At 45.4% G+C, this 16625-nt stretch overlaps 1 protein-coding gene across 1 annotated transcript in view; it reads right to left on the reverse strand.

Moving 5' to 3' along the window:
* Positions 1 to 16625, reverse strand: part of T265_03450 (hypothetical protein) — a gene marked incomplete at both ends in the record, with an annotated part of 108787 nt that overhangs the window by 84750 nt on the left and 7412 nt on the right. Inside the window, 3 exons of the mRNA XM_009167934.1 lie at positions 1943 to 2264; positions 13559 to 13758; positions 16275 to 16560. Coding sequence (XP_009166198.1) covers positions 1943 to 2264; positions 13559 to 13758; positions 16275 to 16560 — 808 coding nt within the window. The remainder of the gene's footprint in view (positions 1 to 1942; positions 2265 to 13558; positions 13759 to 16274; positions 16561 to 16625) is intronic.

Consider the following 16625-nt stretch of genomic DNA (forward strand, 5'->3'; position numbering starts at 1 on the left):
GCCTCCTACCCAGTCTGTCAGAATATAGATACAATACAGAACAGACATACAGGGCGTTGCTTCTCGTTCATGCCTGGATTTCTCATTTCAAAATTCACCAGACCTCTTCCAGTCCACATTAGTTTATCTCTGTCGTACTCGGCGCCGGTAATAGACCAACAAAATGGTACGGCTTAGCTGCAAAAAGTAAGTGGGTTGTGTGCGGGTCGGTGAATGGAAGGCAGTTGGAGCATATGACACCTTTCAGGTTCCCAGGCCAAAGAAGGGCTTGTTTGAGGCACATCGACCTGGACTTTTACTCCGAATCCTGACTTATAAAGCAGCAGAAGAGATGTTAGTTGAAGAGCACCAGTGACTGTCTCTGATTAGTCTGGCCTGCAAGACAACAGGCGGACGGTTTTCTCGAGAGCTCTGAAGCATTGACCGGAATTTGTCCTACCTGGCTGTAGAAGGCTGATCTTATCTGAGGGCACACAAAGTAAGATAAAAATGTATGACCCCTGAAGTTACTGTGTACGGCAGATGCGTTTGGAGCCGCATCTGGTTCCCAATAAGCTAGATGGTTTTCCGCCGCACTGGATAGTGCGGTCAGAAATTCCCAAATTCTTCTTCTTTGGGGGAAGATGGCATACTCCTAGACACATCTGGACACTCCTTGAGGGAGAATGTTTGAGCTTTAATGGGTGAAATTCTGGCTCATACAGCTTACCAGATAATGATAACACGTCCATGTGGCAGTTTTACAACATTCTAGAGCACCTATATTCGAGAATGCCTGAGCCAGAATGTGACACCTTAGCGGACACTCAAAGCATAGAATCTTGTGTACCTTGAACATGCTTCCAATCGGCGCCCTCACTTCGACAGCTCTAACGGAATCCGTTAATTTTTAGATGTGATCAGTTGCCAAGATTAAGGGGCATCTAGGTTCATGCGCGACTGAGTCCATCGCATGATGACTACTGAAAGGTCACGTCAAGCTATTCTCGAAGATGCATTTATAGCAAAAAGTGAGCGAAGCTAATTTTCTCTGGCTCAAACATTCACAAGACACAGAACTGAGCAACAAAAGACCTGGCCCAGACAGGCTAAAAGAGCTCAAGTATTCAACAAGCTTGAAGCGGAATACTAATATATGCACTTTTGATAACCAATTGAGATAAATTGCATACTGAGTTGGCCCTCGGATAGTGTCCAAAATCATTAATCGTCTAAGGCGGAACTGCCCACGCCCTCGTGATGGAATGCTATATCCAGAATCAAATTTTGGCGATCCTTCAAACCACTTACTGCCTCGTAGGAAGTCCCATGTGTGGTCACAGGTCATTCAGACCCCTCTAAGTATCATTCTAGCGCACAAATGTGACCCATGAGACGCCCCAAAGTAGAACTTTGATGCCCTCTGACTGTTCACTTCGCTCAAAATTGGGGTTGACTTGATGTCATGCCTCATGTGTCCCCTCAGTCGTCTATCCGTGTAACTGATTCGATCAATCGCTTTTCACTCAAAATACAAAAAAATATGTACTCACCACGCGTAAGAAGAACTGAAACGAATTGGGCGAAATGCCAATACCAGCGACGTCTTAACAAATGTTTCGACTTTTCCAGATATTGTAATCTTTAAGTGGCTTTCCGGGACTACCGACTAGGGAGGGCATACAAATTCATACAACCGATCGCAATCGATGGCATAACCAGTCTCAGAAAGTTGCCAAACGCACCAAGAGCCACATAACAGGGGGTTCGAAATAAGTATGTGACGGAGGAGGAAGGATGATTAAAAAAGTTAGTTTGTTAGAAATTGGAGTGCAAGTGGACAAATAAGAGTGGGAAGAAACGAGAGAACACTGAAACGAGTTATGCTGACACAGATCTAGTTTTGCTAGAAGAAGCCGAGCGACAAAGGCATACTTTATTACAGCAGAAAGAATAAACGTACCGGTGCTGCTCCATGGATCTTCGATCGGTATAGAGCTGCTCACGGTAGCGGAAGGGTCACTCGAGAACGGAGGGAGGCTCTGTTGAACGGGCAGTGCTGAGGACGTAACAGTGGGAGTTGTGGTTGGAACTGCGCTAGACGTGGAGGACTCTAGGGCCCCAAGTGGAGAAGACCATGGGTCAGGAACGTGTGCTGGTGCAGCAGACAAAGACGTGTCGACCAAACTGAACAGCCCACCTCCAGGCGTGGAAGTTGAAGTCACAGAAGTTGAAGCGGCATTGTTGTTACTCACCGTCACCTGTGACTGTCGTCGATCTAAACCCTGCTGAAAAAGTTCAATGTACAAAATCCGAACCAGAACAAGGTGGTGATATTGTAGCGCAACGCATCCGGTTGAGAACAAACAGTTGGGTTATGTCAGTTCATAATAGACGTGTAAAATAATCGCTCGAAAATACATGACTTTTATAGATTAATTCCTTTTACCACACCGGATTTCACTCCATTTGGTAAACCCATTTACAGATAGTGACGAAACAGATAGATCCTCTAGGACACTGTCTGGTCACTCTAAGGTGTGAGGACGGAACACTGGGATGTTAATTAACCCAGAAGAAAAGTTGACAACGTGAACCGTACTATCGGTTCTATGCGGTCGTTCGCTTCCGTAGGTTGGCTGCGGAGGCAGCATTGTGAGACGATCAGAATGTACACGAAACGAAAAACAAACACCATAACCACTGGGTATAAAGTGGGGGCAACTTTCACAAATCCCTGTTACCTCCGATTTTTTCGATGAAAAGGAAAGATGAAAGCACCAAAAGATATCCAGTGAAACCAACAGTGGTGGTGAGCTGGTTGAAGGCGAATATCTTAACTAAGAGACTCGATCATCTGACATGGGCACCAATCGGGGTAAAGTGAGAGTAAATAGGACACGACAATCATGGCTGTAAACTCGAACTTGAAACATCTGTCCCAGCTGAGGGTGGTCGACATCGATAAGGCTGACTGAATTCGTGTAGTTACTTAGGCACAATGAACTGGTTAGTTCACACACCGTGACGCGCGTGGTTTGACATTCAGCCGAAACAAATGAACTGTGTGAAAAACTTCTTGCTAAATGAATTTCCATTTCCACTTCAGAGAAATCAGGATGCCAACGAGTACAACATGAAAAAATGTTGCAATAAACCAAGCCTCCGTGTTCATCGCGCAAAGCATCGTTGCAACATGAGTACGCATATCAGTATTACGATGTTGATTTCGGCTTTCACAGTTTTTCTGCTGCTTTCGCGTTGAGATGACAACTATGATAACGACGCAACAACTCAGTTCGTAAAATTACGCAACTGAAAGAGGAGGTGACATTACGGTGAAGCTCTAAATAACCTCTGATCCCAGGTGTCTTCTTTGGCAGAGTATGCAGCAAAATGTAGCCTCAGGGTTCAGTTAGGCCAACATGCAGCTGAAAAGTGCTTCCCCTTTTAAGCAGTGTGAGAGAGCGTGCACGCCTCTTCCCCTTGAGTGAAAATGTCGGTCACTGTGACCATTTACATCGTGCAGGTAAGCATGTCTGCATGTCAACATTCGCACCTGATTGCGATCAGTGTGTTGATCTAACTGGAAGGTAGATCGAAGGGAGCGAGACGGCAACTGCGTTTCCGTCAATCAAAAACCACTGGTATAAAAAACTTCAGATGGTAACCAATGTGAGAACGAGGCGTTAAGCACCTTTAGAGTTTTACGAGCACAGTTGAAACTACTAATCGAGATGGCAAACAGAATGCGAGCAAAAAACGAAGTCCATTATCATCCACGTTCACAAGCTTACACTGAGTTCTGGAAAAACGCCTCATCCAAACAATGACTGTTACGTGAGCCGTCAACAGGCGCGAACCGACCATCGAAAATCAGTTGGTTGAGGGAGTGGAATTTACATGTACCGTTCCAATCTGTTCCGTGCGTTTAAGCCAGATGAGGGCATACTGAGAAGGGTCAAAATATGGTTTTTTTGGGCCAAGAGCAAGCGAGCCATTTGCGACTGTCAAAAGCTATTCCAAGGCAGGTAGTCGAGTATTCATGATCACTGCTATGTCAAGTCAAACATGAACTGGAGTCAAATATTCGGGCATATAGCGACTACCATTATTAAATTATCGTTATTAATTAATTATTAATCATTATTATTAAATACTACCATTAAATAAACGGGTTAACTAGACCCGTTACCGAACTAAGCCAAGCTACCAGAACATGTGACTAAAGGTTCGGTAGACACGCTGTTCCGAGCATGGTTACAGGGAAGATGAAGAAATGATGGAAAATAAATGAATGGAAAAATCTTGTGGGAGTGAAAGGGAGCTGAAACTACTGCTGGTGGGGACAGTGGTTATCTCAACTCAAAATCGCACCGTAAGACTACTTTGCGTATAAAGCTGGGAACGGGGTTCATGAGAAGAGAACCACGCAAATGTGGTAGAGCAAAACCAACGGAAAAGTCACAGCTAACTGATTTTGGGCAAGCGACAAACCATCATCCCACAGTTGTAGGTATTGTATACCCTGCCCTACGTCTGATTTGATTGGTGATTGAGGAGAGAGGTTACTACGAGAATTCCGTCAAGATATGATATCCCAAACTCGCAGAAGTTACCTTTTCATACTCCTCCTCCAGCCATGCAATGTCCACCACGTGGTGTATTTAAATCAGAATCTTCGCTGCGGCACGGCGAGGCAATCGATCACTCAGAATGGCCGGGACAGTGTAGTTAGAGTAGTCAATCAAATAGTCAATCGGACAAAAAGCTGATTATTTGCCAAACCGACTAGTTTCGCTCCAGAATTGCTAATATCATGTTCCCATTATACATGTCAAATGTTTCAGAGACGCCGATGGTCTGAAACAGGCTATCTCCCCTTGTGTTCAGCACACACCGGTTAGGCTTCACAACCCCAATTAGCACTAGACGCCTCTGCGCATTGTACGATCTGCTTTTCAGCAAAAATCCAATGGAACGAAGACTACAGAGGTGCTTAAATAGGGGAAAGTAGAACGGCCTGCAGCGACGGTAGCATTCGTTTCGTTTACAATGCCGTCCCGAATAAGTAAATCTGTACTTTTCACGCCGTATCCAGATTTGGTGGTTTGCTCACCCAACCATGTAATAAAACTCTAAACTTTGAAGATGCAAAGAGCATACTAAACACACGGGCACCATCAGATTATTTAAACACACGACACCATTTAGATTATTTGATGTATTTTGTATCTGGATCGAATATGAACCAACTGATGCAATATCGCCCACATACTGCCAGCGTTTAGGGTTTTTCCAGGAGAGAGGCCTCAGTTCGGAAATAAAAAACCTAGCGAACGATTCTACAATAACCAATTCGATTACGAGGCTAAAAAGAAATGTTGATAAAGGTCAAGCTTGATGAACACTGGTGTTTGTGAACTCTGGAGAACACTCTCCATAGGGTTCTAAGCGCGAACGGGTGTTGGAATACGATAACTGGAGAGGCTTGATGAAATATGGAAGCCACTACACACATGGCGCCAGTGCATATTAACAGTGCGCTGCTGCAAACGATAAAGGTGAGTATGACGAAAACGCTTGGAACATCTCCAAAGAGCAGACATCGCCTGAAAGCAGTGCGACCGATTGAGTCAGAGGCTGCTTTGATATGTAAACAGATAACAACTGTTGGCGGGGTTCGAGAAGTCGTTGTAAGGCACATATGTGGTCCATGCATCTACGGCCCAAACGCAAGCCTGCATTTCGAAACCATATAGCATGTTTCTGGATAATATGACCTATCAGACAAAACGATTCAAATGCCTGCGTGCACTCGGAATGATTGAGCCATGTCTGTCAGTGTCATCAACCATTGGTGAGTTGAGTTCAAGGGTCCAAATTCAAGGACACGGAAGGTGTACATTCGACTGAGTTTACTGGTCTGCGTCTTCAATGTTCGGTGCCAGATCATACACTGTTCACCTGACAGTCACTTTCGATCAGCACAAGGTTGGACAAGAAAAGCTCCACGAGGCAGACGGTCCCCTGCCATGCAAAGTGCATATCCTAACAGGCGTAACCTATGGAGCTTTGGTAGCTAAACTGTCGGTAGAGGGTTCCTCCTTCCCAACATCTGGCGTGCCTCAGCATTGCTGACAGCACACTCGGGAAATGCTTTACAGACACATATAGTCAAATAATTTCGTACATCCTTTGAGCGTTGGGCCCATCTTTCTTAACCAAAGAGCGGCAGTGGCAAACAAAATGATGTCACACCGGCACCACAGGTTTCAGAGTTTGGAAGATGACCTAACCTACCATATTTGAAAAGTAATCACGTCTAGAACATGTCTGCTGGAATGAACACAACTACCAAGGTAACCAAATTTATCTACCAAGATGATTAGCTGGCCTGCAAGCATTACATTTAGCTTTGACCATACTCCATCTTGCACCATCACTTTACACCTCGCAAGCGTAGACCGAAAGCCACAACGTGCGCTGTGGCCAGCTTTACCTTGCACCACTGGATATGGTGGCCTAAGGGGATAGATTGCTGTGTACTCATACTCCTCCACAGGAGTTCACATACAGTGACCACACAGAGGATATAAACTTGGAGGGGACAGCTTCGACTGCCAGATACCGCCAAACAGGCTGAAGATCGACAGAGTCAAAAGCGGCTTTCACATCCAGAAACACAGTCAACGTGGGCTGTTCAACAACTTGTCTCAAGGTGAACATACGGCCGACGCACCCTCGGCAGGGAGAAATCCAGATAGGGGTAGGGGTGAAGACGATCCAAACAGGATGTCCTATCGCGTTGGAAGAATGAAACCTCACAATGAATTTATGTTGATGATGGCGGGTTGGTCTTTGTGTCCCATTGAAACTCGTTGGATTTCGCCATAGGTGGTTGTGTTGGAGACCAGTGGAACTGTTCCCAAGATAACAGTTTTGCGAAAGGTTTCCCTGATGCCTGTCTTCCTCTGGCCGGTTGATCGAATCAGCTGAAACGAAGCGCAGCTGTTGGCTGCGGCAAAAGCCTTCTGTTAGGCGGAATTCCGCACGGATCACGCTTTATCGCTCGCACTCACGTGCTGCTACGGCTTAGAAAAACACTGTTACTACACCTTCTCGATCTACTGGTTGACCGACTGTATGGGATAGTTACCCGGCGGTCACGGTCAACTTTTGAACGATCGGAGTGTGCAGGCTTTGCGGCAAATGTTTTCTAATCCGTCACTCCTCGGCGGAAGGCAGCATCGCTGCTGGTTGCATGAAGGTAACACCTTACTGCCTGAACACTCCCATTGCAGAAACCCCTACTTCTTGGCGAATTAAAGTGTAGCACTTCAACCGTACTCTAAATGAAGTTTTTACGGGGAACTTGTATGTGTAGGATAAATCCTCTATAACGACAAGGCTGTTGTATCTAAAGAGAATTTAATGCCCAACAATCAGTGGAGAAACGAAATTGGTGCAAAACTGACGCGAAGAACCTCGTGATGGCGCTCCACGGTAGTCTGAAAGCTNAATGGAACGAAGACTCCAGAGGTGCTTAAATAGGGGAAAGTAGAACGGCCTGCAGCGACGGTAGCATTCGTTTCGTTTACAATGCCGTCCCGAATAAGTAAATCTGTACTTTTCACGCCGTATCCAGATTTGGTGGTTTGCTCACCCAACCATGTAATAAAACTCTAAACTTTGAAGATGCAAAGCGCATAGTAAAACACAAGACACCATTCAGATTACTTGATGTATTTTGTATCTGAATCGAATATGAACTAACTGATGCAATATCGCCCACATACTGCCAGCGTTTAGGGTTTTTCCAGGAGAGAGGCCTCAGTTCGGAAATAAAAAACCTAGCGAACGATTCTACAATAACCAATTCGATTACGAGGCTAAAAAGAAATGTTGATAAAGGTCAAGCTTGATGAAGACTGGTGTTTGTGAACTCTGGAGAACACTCTCCATAGGGTTCTAAGCGCGAACGGGTGTTGGAATACGATAACTGGAGAGGCTTGATGAAATATGGAAGCCACTACACACATGGCGCCAGTGCATATTAACAGTGCGCTGCTGCAAACGATAAAGGTGAGTATGACGAAAACGCTTGGAACATCTCCAAAGAGCAGACATCGCCTGAAAGCAGTGCGACCGATTGAGTCAGAGGCTGCTTTGATATGTAAACAGATAACAACTGTTGGCGGGGTTCGAGAAGTCGTTGTAAGGCACATATGTGGTCCATGCATCTACGGCCCAAACGCAAGCCTGCATTTCGAAACCATATAGCATGTTTCTGGATAATATGACCTATCAGACAAAACGATTCAAATGCCTGCGTGCACTCGGAATGATTGAGCCATGTCTGTCAGTGTCATCAACCATTGGTGAGTTGAGTTCAAGGGTCCAAATTCAAGGACACGGAAGGTGTACATTCGACTGAGTTTACTGGTCTGCCTCTTCATGCTTCGGTCCCAGATCATAAACTGTTCCCCTGACAGTCACTTTCGATCAGCACAAGGTTGGACAAGAAAAGCTCCACGAGGCAGACGGTCCCCTGCCATGCAAAGTGCATATCCTAACAGGCGTAACCTATGGAGCTTTGGTAGCTAAACTGTCGGGGTTCCGTTCCTCCTTCCCAACATCTGGCGTGCCTCAGCATTGCTGACAGCACACTCGGGAAATGCTTTACAGACACATATAGTCATTTCGTACATTACATCCTTTGAGCGTTGGGCCCATCTTTCTTAACCAAAGAGCGGCAGTGGCAAACAAAATGATGTCACACCGGCACCACAGGTTTCAGAGTTTGGAACATGTCTGCTGGAATGAACCAAACTACCAAGGTAACCAAATTTATCTACCAATTTGATTAGCTGGCCTGCAAGCATTAGGTTTAGTTTTGACCATACTCCATCTTGCACCATCACTTTACACCTCGCAAGCGTAGACCGAAAGCCACAACGTGCGCTGTGGCCAGCTTTACCTTGCACCACTGGATATGGTGGCCTAAGGGGATAGATTGCTGTGTACTCATACTCCTCCACAGGAGTTCACATACAGTGACCACACAGAGGATATAAACTTGGAGGGGACAGCTTCGACTGCCAGATACCGCCAAACAGGCTGAAGATCGACAGAGTCAAAAGCGGGACAGCTTCGACTGCCAGATACCGCCAAAGAGGCTGAAGATCGACAGAGTCAAAAGCAGCTTTCACATCCAGAAACACAGTCAACGTGGGCTGTTCAACAACTTGTCTCAAGGTGAACATACGGCCGACGCACCCTCGGCAGGGAGAAATCCAGATAGGGGTAGGGGTGCAGACGATCCAAACAGGATGTCCTATCGCGTTGGAAGAATGAAACCTCACAATGAATTTATGTTGATGATGGCGGGTTGGTCTTTGTGTCCCATTGAAACTCGTTGGATTTCGCCATAGGTTGTGTTGGAGACCAGTGGAACTGTTCCCAAGATAACAGTTTTGCGAAAGGTTTCCCTGATGCCTGTCTTCCTCTGGCCGGTTGATCGAATCAGCTGAAACGAAGCGCAGCTGTTGGCTGCGGCAAAAGCCTTCTGTTAGGCGGAATTCCGCACGGATCACGCTTTACCGCTCGCACTCACGTGCTGCTACGGCTGAGAAAAACACTGTTACTACACCTTCTCGATCTACTGGTTGACCGACTGTATGGGATAGTTACCCGGCGGTCACGGTCAACTTTTGAACGATCGGAGTGTGCAGGCTTTGCGGCAGATGTTTTCTAATCCGTCACTCCTCGGCGGAAGGCAGCATCGCTGCTGGTTGCATGAAGGTAACACCTTACTGCCTGAACACTCCCATTGCAGAAACCCCTACTTCTTGGCGAATTAAAGTGTAGCACTTCAACCGTACTCTAAATGAAGTTTTTACGGGGAACTTGTATGTGTAGGATAAATCCTCTATAACGACAAGGCTGTTGTATCTAAAGAGAATTTAATGCCCAACAATCAGTGGAGAAACGAAATTGGTGCAAAACTGACGCGAAGAACCTCGTGATGGCGCTCCACGGTAGTCTGAAAGCTTTGCTATACATCGAAAATACACCAAAGACAAAAAGTTGGGTTTCATTTCACCGGAAGTGCACTAGAGTCAATAGTCAGGGATCTATGGAACCATATATCCACAATGGGAATTCCGTTTACACAGCATGAATACACCAAGTTTTCTTAACGGAATCCAGATCATAGCGACTGACAATGACCTTAAGTGATATGCTTAACTCAAAAGCATTAAATTCGGCTGAATTGATATGATGTTCTGTTCACCAGTTTCGAGCTCGTGACTAAAGGACATCGAGGAACAACAAAATCTACAAAAGCACCTCTACTGAGCAGAAAATCGGCACCCAAGCTTTCGTGTTAGCGTCAGGAGCAACAAACACGGTAGCAAATGCGGCACCATATTGTGAGTGATCATGTCGGACTAACCCATGCTTGTCTTTCCTGATGGGACAAAGACAATCGACAAGGATAATGCCCACGTATAACGGTCGAGTTTTTAAGACAGAATCATTTGACGACAACAACACTAGTAGTTAGGATTAGGCTTATGCAGTATGCTGACAGATGTACCTCGCCCAAGCAATACTCGGATGCTCGTTGGGTTTCAAAAGAAACTATAAGGGGGATATTGTTTGACACATTGCGCAAGTCATCGGGACAATTATATGGTACTTCATTGATCATTCAAGGATAAAAAGAATACCGATCAACAGAATAAACATACGTAAACGACTACAGTGACTTAGGCTGTATAATCTCACAATCACTGGGCACAAGTCAGTGTTGCGGTAGAGCAATGAAAGCAAAATTCCTAGGGAAATATGTACCAACAGCTCCGCCAACGACAGCGTTTCAAAACTATCTGGACCCAGAATCCTCAGCCAAAATCATGCAGAATAAGATAAAGGGACAAACCTATTGGAAACTGAAGGTGATGAAAGAGAATAGATGTGATCAGTAGAAGCTGATGACTTTGTAGAAGGCGGTTCTATCTATTACCATTTCTCATTTGGCTAAAGCGCCCGGTGAGAAGTAGAGTGCCAGTCTGGATTTCAGTCACCTAACTGGGAAGGTCAGGACAGCGTTTGCCAGTCTTCGACATATGGGTGATATCAGTCGCCAGTCTGGATTTCAGTCACCTAACTGGGAAGGTCAGGACAGCGTTTGCCAGTCTTCGACATATGTGGTGATATCAGTCTGGCTGCCAAGAGCAGATTGTACACTGCTTTGAATTGACCCTAATTTATGGATTATAGATATGGTCGCTGAAGGAGATCACCACTCTGTAGCTGATCATCACTAACTCCGAAGTGTCGCACGGGTTTCGTGAAAAATCCGACTACTAATGAGACACGCCAGATGTTTCCCAGGGTAACAAGTAACTCTAGCTCGATAGATCAACTGGTTACACTCCACAGGCTATGCCGATTGGACCACGTATTCTGTATGCCACTCAGACATCTCTCCGCCCAGCCATGTAGCAGATGGAGACAGCCCAGAGGCGGTCAGTCTGTGATCTAACAGCAAAGCATGAAGGCCCTTACCAGTCAACTCAGTCGCGTTAATAAATAGCGTCTTCACGGATAAGGACTCCCCCCCCCCTGAAGAGAGACACCAATAGTTCATGAACCTGAAAGATATGGCTATGTCACAGCCAATTGCGATTCTGCATCAAAGCTTGTACTCTGAATGCACAGCTTTCACACATCGGACAAAAATCACAGTCCGACCCCAGTAAGCTTATTGTGAACTCTCCTCTAACACTTGGATATCACTCCCTTGGCATCCTTAATCTCGATGAATTAAACTGCAGTAGCTAGAACCATCGTACTTTGGTAATAACTGGACTGAACGAACTGAGTCTCATCAATCGCCGTGGAGGCGAGATGGCTTAGTGGTTAGAGTGCAATAACCGAAGGGTCCGTGGTTCAAACCCGACCTCTGCATCTCAACTTCTCCTTCCTTCGGGTGGCATGGCAGCTAGGCACTGAAAGGGTGTGAGAGCCCGGGAAAAAGTACATTCGCGTTTGCCGCAAAATTGCTAACTGACTCACGCTATTACACGGAATGGCCTGATTAAGTAAGTGCCCTCACAATCGGCTAGGCACTGAAAGGGTGTGAGAGCCCGGGAAAAAGTACATTCGCGTTTGCCGCAAAATTCCTAACTGACTCACGCTATTACACGGAATGGCCTGATTAAGTAAGTGCCTCTCACAATCGTTTGTTCATCGATTCACCAATCAGCTGATTAACGTGCCTTTCAGCATTTATTAGCCGATGATACCCGACGTGCTTATCTCGTCGAATTCTACGAACATGATAGTATCACAACGGAATATGGACACGAGAAAATTTAGGGGAGAGGGCGTAGTTTTTCAGAAGTGAGGATCTTACGTAGGCTCTAACAAGCAAGGGGAAACGTTTATTTTGACCTCCAGCAGCATGTGTTGGACACTGATTTTATGCTATCGATTTTGATGGTGTACAAATAAATATACCCCCAACAACCAAATTTGCAAGTTTCCCACTGAGTATTCCTCAAGTGAGTCATGCTGGATTGACGCAATTCTTAATTGTAGAGTGGAGCTCTGATTTTTTTCACCGGTATTGTGTAACTCAAACACAGAGACAAAACTAATTAGGTGCGATGGAAGTTTTTTCAAACGGGCCAAAGTGCATATCTACGTTACTCACCTCCAGACAGGTACACCTATATATCGGAGGACAGCCAACCACTTTTGTTGGACAGTTGCCGCAACCTTCAACCACAGACGTGTGGGACGAGATTCTATCAACGCAGTTGTGACAAATTCGCTCAGTCCAGAATCAATAAATCCGTCTCAGTTCAACGAATCACCACACTCTACATCGGACACCATGCGTGTATTGGCCGACCAGTGTCACGGATTACCTGATACTCAGAAAAGTTGCAAGGAGTTGCAGAAAACAAACCACTGGCTAGAGGCGATGGTTTATGGTCAGTTAAAAGCCTAGTGTTGTCGAATTCCAGTACTTTTTTTCCCAAATAAGTGGGCCAGATCGTACTTTCTCACCTCAACCTGGTTGAAATAAAACATTTGTCAAGTTTTAGCATAAAGTTTCAGGCAGAGGCTAAATCCAGACGAGGTTGTTCCGCGCGGTTCGCAGTTCACAAAGAATCGGTGAGCACGGGAGACGAAAAACGGACTACCGAGAAAAAAAATTAGAATCGAGCGCCACTCAAAGATAGCAGAATATGTACCAGAAAAGGGACACAAAATAGGAATAGAAAGTGCTGAAGTGCTCAGACGGGTGCTATGAGTGTTGTCGCAGCGACCGATGACCAAAGCTGTTGAAATCGCCAATCAACCTAATGTGAATGGAATTCAGCGTTTGTAACTCTAAATCGGCCTTTAAAGGCGTAAAGAAATAAAAAAGGATTCGTAAGTGGCTGGTGCGCACAAGCTGTAAGTTGAAACCACATGAATCGCAACGCAAATGCAAAACCATCTAGCAACACCTAAAGAGAGGACTGTGAATGCAGCGGGTGCAACGTCCTGAACCTACCTGCTCTTCTCGCCTACTTTGCTCCAGGACCATTTGCACCTTGGCTTCTTCCTTCGCTTCCTCAGTGCGACGGCGTCGTTCCTCACGTTCGTGTTCCTCCTTGCTGATAGCAATAGCCAGCTGAAGTTGCAGCTGCTCCTCACCAATTGACTGGGGCATCACAGAGTCTAATTCATTTGTACTGGATGCATACAGGGGTTCTAAATGGGATGGGGATAAGAATGTGCTTTGGACGTAACAAAAAAACACCTACAAGTATAACCATACTAAATTAATAGTCAGATGTACACGAAAAGAAGAGGAAAAGTGTCCAATTCGTAATACAGAAAGCAACTGAGGCAACGCAGAAACGGATTCCCACAAACAAACTGACCGAATAGTAACCGTTGCTTTAAGTTATTGTGAAAATGGACGTGGCCAAGTTTTCAGTTTCATGCAATCAAGCTGATCGTCATTTCGAAATGCCGGCCTCATCGTATAAAAATGACGCCATTCCGAAAACCTACACCGCATCGAATAAGAGCGGCTACTCATTAAACCAGAATCAGCGGTGGACTCAAAATACCATCCAAACGCCTTGAAAGTGCAACCTACTAGTTCATCATTGACGGGTTCATCAGACTAAATTTTGGTAGGTTTGGGGAGCCGTTACATTTATCCATCATGGGTCTGCGACATTCGAATGCAGTAATTCGAGATGCCTTGATCCCTATACCTTATGTTCGGCTGTTGGTGAGGTGGGGATTAAACAGAAAACCTCGACGGTGATTTCAGGGTGGAAGCAATCACAACCTTGAGGAAAAAGGGAGATCCGGCGGTCTAGTAGTCGGATTATAGGCAGGACATGCTAGTCATAAAGGGTGAGGTGGGGATTAAACAGAAAACCTCGACGGTGATTTCAGGGTGGAAGCAATCACAACCTTGAGGAAAAAGGGAGATCCGGCGGTCTAGTAGTCGGATTATAGGCAGGACATGCTAGTCATAAAGTTGTTGAAAAATCTCCAACAGCTCACGACCGGTTTTAACCTTCTGGGAACTCATTAGATAGGCGCAGTCTTCGAGTCCTCATCAATATCATTTTCTACAAAATTTGGATGCCAAAGGTATAAATAGGCAGTTTTTAGATCCATTTGCCGCGTGAAGAATAGCTACTTGTGAGTGTTGCTCCAGAATAAAGATCATTCTGGATTTACTTCTGTGAAGTGACTCGTATGAGTACTCCGCTCCGCAGGGTAACACCATTGGGAAGCACAGATACCTCAGGCGTAGATAAAACATACCGCAAATGAGAGCGATAGGACCCACCATGGAGCATCACGTCCTGAATTTAGCATCCCAATTCTTTTCACCGGGAAACAACATGAGCGATCGCACATTAGCTCCAAGAAACAATCGTAACAATACGCGTGAATCATTCGAATTGTCGGGACATTCCAGCCGGTGGTTGATACAGTTGCTTGAAATAATAACAAATAGAAGGAATCTTTCAGCTGCCTGCCATGACAACCGAAGGGAACACGAGGTTGCCCAAGCCTAGACAGAAGTTGAGACGCAGAGGTTGGGTTCGAACCACAGACCTTCCGGTCAGTAAATCCGCACTCTAAACACTGAGCTGATGGCAATGTACCAAAAATTCATCCGGGACGACTATCCATTCCAGTACTAACAAACTCAATCACCGGGCGGAACGGAATCCAGAATTAAGGTCCGACAGGACCCAGGACATAACAGACGCCAAACAACCGTCCATCAAACTTCAACTACCAGACTAAACAATTGGGGATGCATCACACAATCGCAAAACAAGACACGCATAAAACCAGGCTTTGAAGGAAGTATTGGGTGATCTGTTAGTCATTTGAGCAGATGAATGCGGTCTGACTGGAAATTATACGAAATCAATAGCGTTAAGGTCACGTGACTTATGAACCGGATCACACATTTCATTGAAGCATAAATGCGGGCTGATGAAGTGCATTGAATAATCGTGGTAAACGAAGCTTGAAACATAGATGTCTGCAGCAAACGCTATCATCGGTCTCGGTCAACGTAATGTGAATCACTCACACGACACAAATGGCCCAGGACATCATCCAACAAACTCTGGTGATAGACCAACATCCGCAAACATACCGATTCCAAATCAACGATGAAATCTTAGCGGGATGCTTTGAATAGCCTATAGAAGTAATACCAATTACGGGGGTCAAGAAACATTTTTCGAGTCCAATTTCGAGTCCAATTAAACACGTTCTTGCCAATTTACAAAATTGTGACTAACTACAAAATCGGTTGTTGTGGGTTGAATGAATAGAACTGCAGTCCTGTTCATGGTACTCGTCTGTGAACAGGAGGCCTAAGGTTCCGGTCCATAAACGATTTTCGATAGCTCATGGTCGAACATGTATACCTAGTCATTAAAGTTCAGAGGAGCGACAGTGAGCGATATTCAAAGCTAAAAAGTATGACAATGCTGCACCCAATTCCAAGAAACTTTGAGAAGTTACTCCCTTGGATCGCTCTAGAAAAGTTTCATTGGAAAGGCATTTCGAATAGACATCGAGTAGTGAAGGCATGATTTAGGTACGAATTCTTCCGTCAAAGAAAGTTTCAAAATCTCTGGCGCCACGGAATGTTCGAAAGCAACCGACCTAATAAAAGTACTAAACACGTGTACTACCAAGATAATGAAAGGTGTCAAAAAGGAGATGCTTACTTGAATGTATTGGTACGGGTGATCGCTCCTCAAGATAGGCCGCCTTGGGATACGTGGAGGATGGAAACGAGCCTCCTCGAGTGCCCAGGGTTGAACCGAAAAGGGACCCGGTAGCCGGGGTTGTGGTGGTTCCGAGTCCACCATGCATCAGGCGATCACGAGCAAGCAAGGCCTTAGTACGTTCTTCATGCAGCCGTTCCTCGTCCCTGAGCAAACCACTAAGCAGACGAGCCTTGGCCCGAACGTTATGGCCGTGGTCCTTACCGTCTTCGAAATATTCGAAATCCTAAAAAACAGGATCAAGTAATGACTATATATATATATATATATATATATATATATATATATATA

The sequence above is a fragment of the Opisthorchis viverrini genome (assembly GCF_000715545.1).
Source record: "Opisthorchis viverrini unplaced genomic scaffold opera_v5_49, whole genome shotgun sequence".
In the NCBI taxonomy this organism is placed as follows: Eukaryota; Metazoa; Platyhelminthes; class Trematoda; order Opisthorchiida; family Opisthorchiidae; genus Opisthorchis; species Opisthorchis viverrini.